The following is a 14,541-nucleotide window of genomic DNA, read 5'->3' on the forward strand; positions in this document are numbered from 1 at the left end:
GTCTAATAAACATGAAAAGATGCTCAACACCATTAGCCATTAGGGAAGTTCATATCAAAACCACAATGAGAGTGACACCACTTTACATGAAGTAGGATAACTATAATCAAAAAGAGAAAATAACAAGTGTCAGCAAGGATATAGAGAAACTGAAACTCTTATACATTGCTGGTGGAAATGTAAAATGATGCAGCTGTTTTAGAAAACAGTATGGCAATTCTTCAAAATATTAAACATAGTTACCACATGACTCAGCAATTCCACGTCTAGGTATATACCCCAAAGTAACAAAGACATATGTCCCCACAAAAACTTGTACATGACTGCTCATAGCACCATTATTCATAAGAGCCCAAAATGTAAACAACCCAAATGTCTATCAATTGATGAATGGATGAACAGAATGTGGTATATTCATACACAATTTCAAATAGCCAAAAAAGATTTGACAATAAAAAGAAATGACTGATACATGCTGTAACATGGATGAACATTGAACCTATAGTAAGTGACAGAAGCTAGTGACAAAGAACAAATATTTTACGGTTCCATTTATATGAAAGGTCCAGAATAGGCAAATCGACGGAAACAAAAAGTGGAATGGAGGCTACCTAGGGCTGGAGGTCTTCGGGGATGGGGAGTGACTGTTAATGGGTACAGGACATTTTTTCGGGGCAATGAAAATATTATTTTAAAATTGTGGTGATAGTTGCACAACTTGAGGAATATACCAAAAACCACTGAATTGTACATTTTAAATGGGTGAATTGTATGGTATGTGAATTACATCTCACTAAAGTGTTTTTTAAAAGATATAAATATAGGATTTAAAAAATAGTTTCTACTACATTACTGGCAAATTTTGTAGCCAGTGGGGGGTGGGGGGAGGGATTTTGACTATTAAAACATCCTCGGAATTTGTATTCTTGATTCCAAGAAGAATTAAGAAAATAAAAATGCATTTTCTCTTTATGTGTTCACATACATTGGACTGTATGTTGAAGAAACAGACATGAATTAAGCTGCTGGGTGTAAGCTGGCACTGATCCCTTCCAAATAGCTGAGCCCTATGAGCCCCGTGTGTAGTCAAGTTTTAGAGAAAGACCATGTCCTTGGCAGAACAGAGCTTTCCAACTGTTTTTGGAAGGAGAGCTACTTTTACTTTCTATGAAGTCTTAAAATAACTTGAGGGGAAAAGGGAGGTAATAGAGTAAAAGGAAGAGAGGTCATGACGTCCCCGGGTTCGAACCCTAGTTCTACTTAACTCACGGTCTCGGGGGTCTCATCTGTAAAAGGCAAAATAATTGTCTGTGCCCTACCCACCTCATAGGATTGCAATATGGCCCAAACAGAAAGAAAGGGAGAGAAAGAGAAAGAAGGAGAGGGAGAAAGGGGGGGGGGGAGGGAGAGGGAGAGGGAGAGGGAGAGGGAGAGGGAGAGGGAGAGGGAGAGGGAGAGGGAGAGGGAGAGGGAGAGGGAGAGGGAGAGGGAGAGGGAGAGGGAGAGGGAGAGGGAAACAAAGAAAAAGAAAGAAACAATATTAGTGGGATATAGCTGGATTTGACTTCAGAAGATTTGCTCTTGAATTGTTTGCCATTTAATAGCTGTCATCCTTGGAGAAGTGAGTACAGCAGCAGCTCAATTTTTTTTATCTCTAAAGATAGACCTGGTCAACATACTTCACAGAGTATGAAATGAGATATAGAAATAAAAATATACCAAAAGCCATTACATTCAATACAAATGTAAATCATCATTAGTATTTGTAAACTATATCCTCAAAGCATTGCTCTTAAGTCCCTGAGCTTTCAAGAAAGAAAAGAAAAGGTCTGGCTTAAGAAAAGCCAAAAGCAATAAGGAAGAATCCACTGCCAGTCTTATGAATTGTACTGCACAGTATTACCAGAATTCAAATTGGTAACTCTCTTATACAATGTTTCCACATTTGGGGAACTGACACATGTGTCTTGGTTTATCAAACTATGAGCAATTGATGTGTTTCATAGGAAATCTGGATGGCTACGTTCTCTAGGACAGCAGTTCTCAAACTTTGGTCTCAAGATCCCTTTACACTCAAAACTATGGAGGGCCTGAAAGATCTTTTGTTTTTGTGGGTCATGTACATCAATATTTACCATATTAAGAGTTGACATTGAGAAAACTTTCAAACATTTATTAATTCACTTAAAAAACAATAGAAATCTATTAGTTGTTAATATAAATAATATTTTTAATGAAAAACAAGCATGTTTTTCAAAAAAGAAACTCAAAGAGATGAGTGACGTTTGTTTTATATTTTTGTAAGTCTCTTTTGCAATCTCTGCCTTAACAGAAGACAGCTGGATTTTCATATATTCTTCTGCATTCATTTTGTTATCATATGTTATTTCATAAGAAAAATCCAGCCTCATTCATATATGTAGTTGGAAAATAAAGACGTATTTTAGTAGCCTTTTCAGATAATTGTGGATATTCTTCTCTGATATCAACAAGTAGTAGTTTCTTAAAGGTTAGTAGCAAGGTAGACTCTGAAACTATGTCAACATATTTTTCACATCTGTTACATTAAAATCCATTGTTTTTTGGCACTTTGAAGAGCTTTTTACCTGTACATGATTTCATAGCATCATACATTGGTTACTTGGAAAATATTGGCTCACCAAGTTACATAGATTTTAAATGTTGACACATTTATTATAAAATATTTAAAAATCAGTTATGAAACTTGTCAACCTCATCAAAAACATCTTTAAGGAATAGGAAGCTGTCAAACTCATGGTGGCAAACACAGGTTTTCTGAAATACTGAGTTTTCATTCAAAATCTTAAGTTTATCATCAGTTGATTTCCTTTATATAAAAAATGCTTGGCAAATACCTAAGTCTGAATAGTTTGTTGTCAGTCATTCTTTCAAGTAAAGATGGTGCTCCATGAAAAAGATTTTGTTAGCAACTCAATCGCACAAGTGCTTTTCCTTGAAATAACTGTTATACTTCAGTATACAGTGAAGCGCTTTATGCATATTTCCTTTCCCTCACAGGGTCAAGGGTTCTCAATGGTCAAGATTTAATATAATTAATAATTTTTACTGTTTCATCAAGGATATTCTTAAGTGAAACGATGTTTTTTAAACTATGAGTTTGTTGAAAGTGCCCCCGTTTCTTATTTTATGTCAACATGCTCACTTATGTTCCGTATCCTACTTCCTCTTCCCTTCTCAAAGACTTTACTTATTCAAGTATCCCTTTTTAAAAATCTTATATTGACAATTTCTCTCTCTTTATTTGATGACTCCCACCAGGATATAAACATGAACGGATATTTCCCATCTTAAAAAACAAACACCCAAAACTCCACATCTCCATAAAACAAACAGATAAGAAAACAAAACCAAAAAAAGCCTTCCCTTAACCCCACAAAATTTTCCAGTTATGAACCCATCTGTCTATCCCACTTCACAAAAAACATCTCAGGAGAGTTGTCTACAATCAATGTCACTTTCTATTCACCATTTTGACACATCTACTCCACGATGAAAACTGCTCTTGTCAGTGAATTCCACGTTCCCAAGTCCAGGATACTTCACCTTACACCCTTACACTAGGATTTGTCATCGTTCATTACACCTCCCCTGTGGACATTTACTTCAGTTAAGTTTCCAAATTATTCCTTTCTCCTGGTTTTCTCTCTACCTGACTGGCCATTCCTCTCAGTCTTTGCTGGTACATCCTCCACTATCCAACTTCTAAATGTGAGTTCCCAGGGCTAAATCCCATTTTGTATTTCTGTCTATATGAACCATCTCTCTCTTTTCAGCTCTGCACTCTCTCCCTGGTTGATCTCATTTGGTGATACGTACTTAAATACATCTTTATACTGATGACTCCCAAATTTGTATCTCTAGTACGGACCTCCCCATTCTGAGTTCCAGCCCCATATCCTGTTGCCTACTTGGGGACTGTACTTGAATTTCTAAACAGTAACTCACACTTAACATTTCCAAAGCAGAACTTGTGGTCCCCTTAACTGCACGTCTCCTAGACCCTTCCCTATCTCAATAAATGGCATTTTCATCCTTCCAGTTGCTTATACACAAAACCTAGGAGTCAGTCTTGATTACTCCTTTTTCATCTCCCACATTCAACCCATTAGCTCATCTCCCATAATATAATTTTATTTTTTATTAAGGTATAATTAACACATAACATTATATTAGTTTCAGATGTACAACATAAAGATTCGATTTATGTATATATTGCAAAATGAGCACCACAGTAAGTCCAATTAACACCCATCACCGCGTATAGTTACACATTTTCTTTTTCTTATGGTGAGAACTTTCAAGATATACTCTCTTAGCAGCTTTAAATATACAATACGGCATGAATCATAACCGCCATGCTGCACATCACATGCCCAGGACTTATTTATTATATGACTGGAAGTTCGTATCTTTTGACCACCTTCATCCATTTTGAGGACCCTCCATACTGTTTTCTACAGTGGCTGCACCAATTTACATTTCCATCAACAGTGCACAAGGATTCCCTTCTCTTCACAGCCTCGCCAACACTTGCTATTTCTTGTCTCTTTTATAGGAGCCATTCTAACAGGTATAAGGCGATAGCTCACTGTGGTTTTGATTTGCACTTTCCTGATGAGTAGTGATGTTGAGCTTCCATAATGTATTTAAATCTGTTCACTTCTCTCCATCTCTATCCCTACTATCCTCGTCCCAGCAATGATCAACCCTCATTTGGTCTTTTGAAATAGCCTTCTCAGTGGTGACTTTGCTTCTATTCTAGTTCCCTATAATCCACTAGAGCAGCTAGAATGATCTTTGAAAAACATAAATCAAACCACTTTTCTGCTTATTCATTGGCTTCCCCTTGCATTTAGAATAAAATCCAAACTCTTCACTATCATCTCTAAGGCCTTATTTGATATGCTCCCTGGCTAACTCCCCTTAATTACTATGCTCCTACCACATTAACCTGTTACCTAAACACAACAAGCTTTTTCCTACCTCAGGGCCTTTGAATTAACTGTTTCCACGCCCTTAGGGAACTTACTATTTCCTAGTAGCTCTTTGCACTGCTGGTTCATTGTTTTGTCCTCTCTGAGTCTTAGCTTACTATCACTTCTTCAGTAAAGCGTACTTGACAACTTTATCTCAAGTAGGTCCCACTCCAGTTATTTACTATTATATCGCCTAATTAATTTCTATCACACCATTTATCACTACCTAAAATTATTTTGTTTTATTGTTTGCCTCTTCCCATTACAAGGTTTTTCTTTTTAAACAGCTTTATTGAGACATAATCACATACCATACAATTCGTCCATTTAAAATGTGTAATTCAGTGGTTTTTGGTTTATTATTTTTTTAAATTGTGGTAAAATATATAACATAAAATTTGTCATTTTTAACCATTTTAAGTGTATAATTCAGTGGCATTAATTATATTCACAATGTTGTGCAAACATCACCTCTATCTATTTCCAATTTTTAAAAAATCATCCCAAATAGAAACTGTAACTATTAATTAATAACTCTCCCATTTCCCCTTCGCCCAGCCCCTGGTAACCTCTACTTTCTGCCTCTATGAATTTGCTTATTCTAGATAATTCATATAAGTGGAACCATCCAATATTCGTCCTTCTATGCCTACCTTAATTATGAGGAAGGGATCTTGTGTGTCTTATTCACTCCCTATCAGTTGAGACCTAACTCAGTACACATAACACACAGTAGACGCTCAACAAATACTTGTTGAATCAATGAATGCATCAATTTTAAGCAAGTCACAACTTTTCTGGATCTCATTTTCTTAGCTGTGTGATGCTGCTATATCACCATTCATTTATTAAACATCTTTTGAGCATTTACAGTGTTTTGGACATTGTGCTTACTAATGGAAATATAATGTGCAAAACAGTTATTGTCTCTGCTCTCAAGGAACGTTCATTCCTTTTCTACTTGGGGATGTCACCTTCTTTGATTCTGTGCACGTTTAGGATGGAAATACGCATATAAAAAACACTGAAGTATATGGCAGTAAGCCTGTCAGATCATGTGATACTACACTTGGGTGATGGATGTCAAAAGCCATACTGTCTTCAAGGTCATTTAATATCAGCTGCTCTTTCACTTTGCAGGGTAGTGATGAGGGTCACATGAACATATACTTTTGTACATTACAAACTATAAAGCTCACCATAAATGTAAGGTAAAAGTATCGTAAATTTTGATTTACTGCTTTTTACGCTCTGGGAACTAAAAAGCAAACTATTATGCTACACACAAATTCTCATATACATATAAACTTACTGACAATTATGGCAGGATATGGTTTTTCAAATCAATGTTAATGACATTGTATGTGAATTTTGCCAGGCCCATTCTTATGGTGCTACATGCCGACCAACAAAGAATGCTATTTCCAGACAAAGGGTCTGACACTTGAAAAATAGTAGTAAATGGTGCTAAAAACAAGGCATTTTGCTTTATTCATTTTCAATACCAAGCCAGCACGCGCACACACACACACACACACACACACACCCCTTTAGACAGCAATGACAGGAAGAGGGCAGGCAGGCCTTACTAATCCTCTCAGCTCTTCAAACAACACCTGAGGATTTTTACTTGAAGGCCTGTCTTTCTGAGCTTGTGCTTTCAAAACTTGGGCTGGACTGATCCCAAATACTGAAGTAACAAATATTACTAAATTCTGTCATTTCCTCTACCAAAAAAGTGATTTTACTACTACTTCTGGTTGTGATGAAAGGTCCTATTGACTATTCAAATCCTCAACCAAGTTATGGATGCAGTATTAAATGACTTCACTACTTTTTCTCTGGCACTTTAACACATGCCAATGCTTTCATCCACCTCCACTAACGTGGCTTATAAATTACTGAGGTGGGGCCATTTTAATAGTATGATTTGTTCACATCTCTAGAGATGGGGTATAAATGAAACTGGCTAAGAAGACAAACTCCCCTTTGACAACATGTATTGGTAGGTATGTATAGGAAAATAAACCTTCAAAAGTTAGAAATATCTTATTGATATACTACCTGGTTAGGAGCCATGATAATTAATGGTTCTGTGCTTTGTTATAAATCAAAATGTAATAAAGTGATGGTAGGGAGGCCAGAGACAAAATGGAACATCCCCAAGAAATAGGAAGAGATGGAACAGAGTTGAAGCAAAGAAAGGTTAAAGGTCACAAATTTGCTAAAAGTTTCTTTCTAAATGCTCAGAAGGGGCTTCCTGAATGAACTCTGAAACCTAAGAAAGTCTGTTCATAAGAAGTGTATTGTCCTCTCCTTTTTAAACTGCCGCTTGGTTATGAAAAAACACTAGAGAGCAAGATACTTGCTCCCTGCGGGTGTAGCGTGGTTAACCTATTGATCTTAAACACAAACACAAGTATAATCTCTCATTTTCAAAGAGTATGAAGTTGCAGAAGGTACAAAATTACCAGAAGTGATCCATTTTTTAAACAGAGGAATAAAACTATTTCAGCGTATTTGTGGCCTTAGTTCAGTTAATAAAGTCAGAGGCTACTTGGGACATGCTGCAAAGTGAGGACCAAACAAATATTAGCACTAAGAGTCTGAAGTGGAGGGCTGATATCCCCAAATTTTCCACTGCACACTGTCAGCCTCCATCTTTGTCCTGTTTTCAAAGCAAGTTAGACTATTCTTAGCACCTTTTTATACCATTCTTTGGCATTCCTACTGGGCCCTAAGAAGAAAGAACTGTGTGTGTGTGTGTGTGTGTGTGTGTGTGTGTGTACACATACATGTACATACATGTGTGTGTTTGAAATTGGAATTTATGAGGAAATTCAGGCATTTCAGTCCTAGCCTTAATCAGGAGTAGGTTTCACCTGGAACCTTCCAACAGACTTCTGACCCAGGGCTTAGGTGCTCAGAGTAAGAAAAAGAAAACAGGGTATGGAGAGAAGAACCTCTGAATTCAGATGGGAACTTAGTTCCACTAAACGAGGCCAAGCTCACGGTCAGGACATCCTGACTCCAGACTCCAGACTCCAGTATCCACGTGCTCTTTTCCACCGTGGCTGACTTCACAGGGAGGTGCTCTCTCATTTACTTAGCCCTCTTCTCCCTTACTGCAGCACTCTTAGTCTGGTCACTTCTTGACCAGTTCTGTCAAAGCATTGCCTTTCCCGTGGTATGACAACTGTGATCAATAAATAGTGTGAGCTAGGCAGCCTTGAAATTAAAGTCCTGTTTCTTAGACTGAGATACTTTCCTGCCAAACATGGAGGGAGGGAAAGCTTCCGTTGTGGGAAGAATGGCACATGGAAAGTGAGTTATGGGCCAGACTGTGAGCAAGGCTGCTTGCCTGGAGTGAAGAACATGAGCTGAGTGGCAGTAACAATAAAAGCATGACGGAGAGGGCAACGAGTGTGAGGTTATAAAGCAAACGATTAACTGGGGACTACAAACTAGAAATTTGATCCAATAGTAGAAAAGGATAAGAATCTTAATAAAAACCAAATTAAAAAGTAAAACATTAAACTGAAGTTGGATGAGGAGAAGAAAGGCAAAGATGATACCATATGGAGGAATAATTCTAGATCTATCTGGAATGAATAAGAGAATTGTTCAGTGAATCTTTAGATTCATATGGATAAAAGGCAACTTGAGCTCATAGAAGCAAAAGAAACACAATCCTTATTGCTTCTATAAAAGGGAAAGGTCTGAGGATACAGCTAATAATGTCTTTAAATAACAGCCAAACCCCACATACTCATCCATGTGCTATTCCAACTGGAAGGATGTCCAAATAAAAAAGCACTGAAGCTGATCTTCCTGTTTTATAACTAGAAAATTTATAGAATATCTACCTCTTCAAGTAGAGCCAAGTATGTTAAAGAAATGCTGCATATTTCTTTCAGGAAATACAAAACCACGCAAGCATCTGTTAGTCTTTCTACGGCATGTGGAAGGATGTTATTTAAATGAGATACTAACTGATGTGCTGTTGAGAGCCACAAAAATCCAGGATGGGTTGTAAGGACCATGTCCTTGGTCTTTTCTTTTCAGCCCTAGATAGTAAGGTGAGGAGACTATTAAGGACTTGCTAAAACCATTGAACTTTTACTCCATAAACAATTTCCAATGCAAAACCAGTCCCTACAAATGGTGTAAGAGAAGAAAGCTGTGTGAGAAGAAAGCTGTTACCAGTCAAGCTGCAGAGGCAAGAGGTTATGAGGCTCACATTCAAGTGCCGTCTACTAGCAAGTAACACCTCAGTAAAGGGATTTTGAGATTAGCAGCAGTATTCCAATTTGTACCCATTGCTTCTCTGTAGTATTTATAATGGCACAGAATAAGATTAGACCTCCTGCCTCCCCCAAAAACCTTTGCATTGACACTGTAGCTGGTTAAATAAAACAGTCAACTCTAGTACTTATGAGTGTGATCAAAAGATATGGTGAATGTTTGAATAAAAAAATATTTATTACAGTAAAAGACACTTTGCCATTAATCCCCCTCAAAATACTCCCACTTGCTTTGAACACACTTATCCCCTCATTCTTGCCACTTTCTGAAGCAGTTCTGGAAGTCCTCTTTCCTGAATGTCATTAGTTGCACCATCATGGCTGCCTCGATGTCCTGAATCATTTTGACTTTGGGGAAGAGCCAGAAGTCGTATGGTGCCAGATTCGGTGAATAAGGTGGATGAGGACATACTATAATGTATTTATTTGACAGAAGTTACCATATACCAGAAGTGATGTGTGACACAGAGCCTTTCTGTTGTGATCACAAAATACGTTGAATGCTGCTGCCGAGTGCCATCCAATGGAAAGGCGGGGATCTTCGATAAGGGAAGCAGGGCATCGAACCTTAGTAACAGTGTGTGATAAGTTTCAACTTGTTCGGTGCTGTCAGTCGGGTGTGAGCTACGGTTGAGAGAAGGTGTGCTTTAACCTGTGCTGTAAATCATCCTCCATCATGACAACACTTCGTGTCACAAATTGCTTCTGGTATACGGCAATTTCTGTCAAATAAAAACATTACAGTGTGTCCTCATCCACCTTATTCACTGGATCTGGTACTGTCTGACTTCTGATTGTTCCCCAAAGTCAAATTCAGGACATCGAGGAAGCCATGACAGCGCAACTAAAGACACTGACGAAAGAGGACTTCCAGAACTGCTTCAGGAAGGGGCAAGAATGATGGAATAAGTGTGTTTGAAGTGAGGGGGAGTATTTTGAGGGCTATTAATGGCAATGTGTCTTTTATTGCAGTAAATTTTTTTTTAATTTAAATATTTACTGTATTGTTTGAACATACCTCGCATTTATAAAGAAACAGGGTTAGCAATCCGAGGAAGCAGGGTGTAGGTGGGAGGTAGGAGAGGAATGAAGAATGAGTCACTTACCTGTGCTATGTTTTTGTTCAGAAGGTAGACACCGTAGTCAAATTGCAACTTCTCCCCTCCTTTTGGGTATAATGGGAACCTATAAAAGGTGAAGCAGGATTAGAAGTTATCCAAAACTTGAGTAAAACAGCCTCCAAATTGTTGACAAAGGTGGAAGTTTCTTGGATATAGCATAAACGTCTGAAGACTTGGACTAAAACAGTTATAGTCTTTGCAACCTATTATCTTAATAATCTTTATTACGTTAGTTAAATCAGAATAGCTGCTTTGTTTCAAAGAAAAAATTGAATTATATCATATAACAAGGGACTAATATATAAGAATGTGACCCACTAAACCCAAGGAATTGAGGCTATTATGTTTCATATTTACATATCATAACTATACCACCTTAAGACTAAGATCCTAGAAATTTTTTTCCTCTACTACCTTAGATCCAACATCTCAATTTCTAGAAAACAAATGGGAGAGGAAGATTAAGGGAAAAAAAATCGGATGTGAAAACCATACATAAGATTTCTGTTTCTTTTAAGGTCAAATCAACACCACCAAAATGAGTGAAAATGCATAAAAAAATTCATTTGTAGGGGTGGCTATTTGGATGTTATGTCTCCAAGGCAATATACTCATGCCATGGAGCTCTTATATTATTCTCCATTTTAACCTGACTCACTGAAGTAATAAAGGCCTGAAATCCATGGATCCTGATAAAGATAATGAATTATTTTACGTAATAAGTTTCCCTTATTATTTCCCTTTTCATTATCTTGCAAATGAAGAAGGTTACACTATGCCTATATTCTAGCCATTCTTTCCCATGATTCTCAACACCAAGCATACATTTTATCCTGTGAAACACATTTGTCTATAAACAGATCAATCACAACTTAGGATCAAGAAGAAAACTTTACCTTCCTTAATTTTGCAATATACAATTATTCAATTATATAATATACAATTAGGATCAAGAATAAAATAATCTTACTGAAATAAATGACACGTGACCATTACTGGATATTCTTAAATTTCAACTGCCTAAGAAAAATATATATCCCATAAAGCTTGGAGGATATTGTTTTGCAGGGAAAATAGAAGGAAACAGAATTTAAAAGTTTTATATTAAACACTGGGAAGTTGTTGATTACATAGTGTCCAAAATGTAAATCTGTTGTGCTGCAAATTAACAGGCAATGGAGAATGAACAAGGTCATAAACTGTTTTTATTCTCTACTAAAGGAACATCTATTGCTTCATACAACCATCCAGAAGATATAGTAGCTTTGTATTTAAATGAAGCAGGGAAAAATAAACTAGGATATGTGGTCTGGCCCTAAATTGAGATGCATAAAAATGAGAGCAAAGCAAATTCAGGATAAGCAAATTGCAATACCAGGCTTTCACAGTGTGTCTGGGAATCATTCAAATTTGAATAGGGTAGCTTGCAAAGAAACTGCCTAACTGGAAAGACAAAACAGCACAGGAGACTTTGGAAGGAATCTGCTAGAGTCCTAAAGCTCTGTACGGGGTAGTTGTTATTCTATAAACCATCACATGCAGACTGTCTGCACAGCTCTCCAAACCCACAAATTTCTCCACTTTCAAGTTATAAATACAGAAACTGTTTCAAATATTGTAAGAGTAAATTGAAATAAGTATGCACTGAAAACCAAGCAGCGAAATTCCCGCAAAATGGATCTCACAACATTGACTTTATTACTTTATAGAAAAAAACCACAAGATAGGAAACTTGTTGGGGTTATCACTTTGTGAGGGGTGTACATGTCTAATCATTATGTTGTTTTGTACACCTGAAACTAATAATAAAATTAAATTAAATAAAAAATAACAGGAAAACAAAAAAAAGAAAGAACCACAAGATGTATATGTAATATTAAAACAAATCTAAAGAGTACTTAGATTAGAGCCAAAGGTTCCCAAAGGGCTGTTTTAAGACAAATCAAATATTAGGACAGAGTTCACATCTTAAACTGCTTTGAAATTCTTATGGGGTCACTTCAAGTTGAACAGTACAATAGCTTATAACTATTACACATCTTACTTTGCAAAAGTACATGGATTTATAACATATTAAGCAATCTAGAAAAATCAAATGTATTTTAAAGGGTAAAATCTGTTACCATCAGGACATAAGCTAGAAATCAAAGGCATCTTAATTCAATATAGACAGAGAATCACTTGAGCAAACTGTAGAAGGTTTAGATAAGAATGCGGTCATTCAAGTACAACCAGAAAAATATCCTTAGCATCACAAATAGGATGCATTAAAGGGGAGTATTACATTAAATAACTGGAAGAAGAACTAAACATTTCCTATTATTACACTCTTACAGAAAGGCAATTAAAATGACCAGTATTAAAATCATTTTCGAATTAAATTATGTTTCCAAGTTATTTGAAAAATTCACTGATTCTACATGGTATAAATCAATGAATAACAAAGCAATAAACAGATGATGTGAAGATGATTTGGAGCTCTTTAGTGCGTAGTTTCAGTGTGAATAGAGAATTACAACAAGACTACCAAAAACCTAATGTGATCCCAGGCTGTATTAAAAGAAACAGAGCAGATAACCAAGGAACATACTAGTGCCAACTACTCTGTACTGGGTCCGACTATACTGAGAGATCGATGTTGAGTCTGGGAGTTAATGTTTTTTTAATAAGTATACAGATAAATAACTGTAATCTTTCTTGTAGGTTATGTTTCACATAGGTTTTCTAATACTCTCATTTGACTATAAAAAGCAGTGAAGTAGAGCGGTTCAGTGTTTTTGTTATTTAAAAGACAATGATATGCCTTGGTCACCTACTTAGTGGAAGAGAGATGACTTCCCGTATTACGTTTTTAATTATAAATTCAGTATTCTTTCTATTGCCTCTGAATCCTCTAAAGAACAACCAGGGTGATTAAAAGAACGAGAGACACAGTTTTGAGAGAAATGAAGGAAGGAGTCAGCGGTGTTTGGCCTGGAGGGTAGATGTCTCAGGGACAAATGAAAGGCTTTCAGAGAGAAAAAGGGTTGGTTTTCGTGGTTTGAAACAGGGAGAACCAAAGTTAATGGGAAAATTTACAAGAAAATTGGTTTCACCACTTAGTCAAAATCCAAAAGATCTTGGGTAGAGGCGCCAATCAGAAGCTGGGCAATGAATAATGGATGTGCATCCAGGGGGTTTAATGGGCTGAACGGTGGCCCCCAAAAGATATGTCCACATCCTAATCCTCGGAACCTGTGAACGTGACCTTACGTGCATCTTGAGATGAGAGCATCCTTGATTATCCAGGTGGGCCCTACAGGCAGTGAGTATGGGACACACAGAGGGACACAGAGAAGAGGAGGACATGTGAAGATGGAGGCAGAGATCAGAGTCACACAGCCACAAGCTAAGGGGTGCCTGGAGTCACCAGAGGCTGGAAAGAGTGAGGTAAGATTCCGGCCTTGTGCCTTTGGAGGGAGTACGGCCCTGCTGACACCCTGATTTCAGACTTCTGGTCTCCAGCACTAGGAGAGAACCAACTTCTGCTGTTTTAAGCCACCAAGTTTGTGGTCAATTGTTATGGCAGCCCTAGAAACTGACAGGGGGAGTCAAACACTCGGTGACCCATGGGATTAGATGAGGCATAAAATCTCCTCCATCTCCAAGATTCTATAATTCTGAATACGCGAAACCAGGTATGCTGAATACAACTTGGTCTTTCCTTCGGGAACCAAGAAAACATTACAAGATTATAATGCCAAAGGGTCGTCATGATAGGCGTCAGCTAAGGCTGCAAAACAGTCCTCCTGACGTGCTAGGAAATGGAATGCGAGAGAGAGGTTCATATACATGGTCTCAGAGAAGAAAACATTTTACACGAACATTTTTAGTGTGTGGATGTGTGTGTGTGCATATGTATATGCCAAAAAAAGTATACACATTTTAAGAAAGGAAACAACTGTATTAAAATTGTAATACTCAATATATACCAATAACAAAAAATAAACACAAGTCACGTTTGACTTCTGCCATTACAAGAGGTGCTCAAAGTGGTTACCATCAGCGTAATTTTAATAGTTTTTTTCCTTTCTTAAAATGTGTATACATTTTTGGGCC

At 37.2% G+C, this 14,541-nt stretch overlaps 1 protein-coding gene across 1 annotated transcript in view; it reads right to left on the reverse strand.

The window, feature by feature from the left end:
* UVRAG (UV radiation resistance associated) overlaps positions 1-14,541 on the reverse strand; it is a 274,598-nt gene that overhangs the window by 57,928 nt on the left and 202,129 nt on the right. The window contains exon 13 of the mRNA XM_019726447.3: positions 10,429-10,507. Coding sequence (XP_019582006.3) covers positions 10,429-10,507 — 79 coding nt within the window. The remainder of the gene's footprint in view (positions 1-10,428; positions 10,508-14,541) is intronic.

This window comes from Rhinolophus sinicus, chromosome 14 (genome assembly GCF_057876585.1).
Source record: "Rhinolophus sinicus isolate RSI-liver-muscle chromosome 14, RSI-T2T, whole genome shotgun sequence".
Classification (NCBI taxonomy): domain Eukaryota; kingdom Metazoa; phylum Chordata; class Mammalia; order Chiroptera; family Rhinolophidae; genus Rhinolophus; species Rhinolophus sinicus.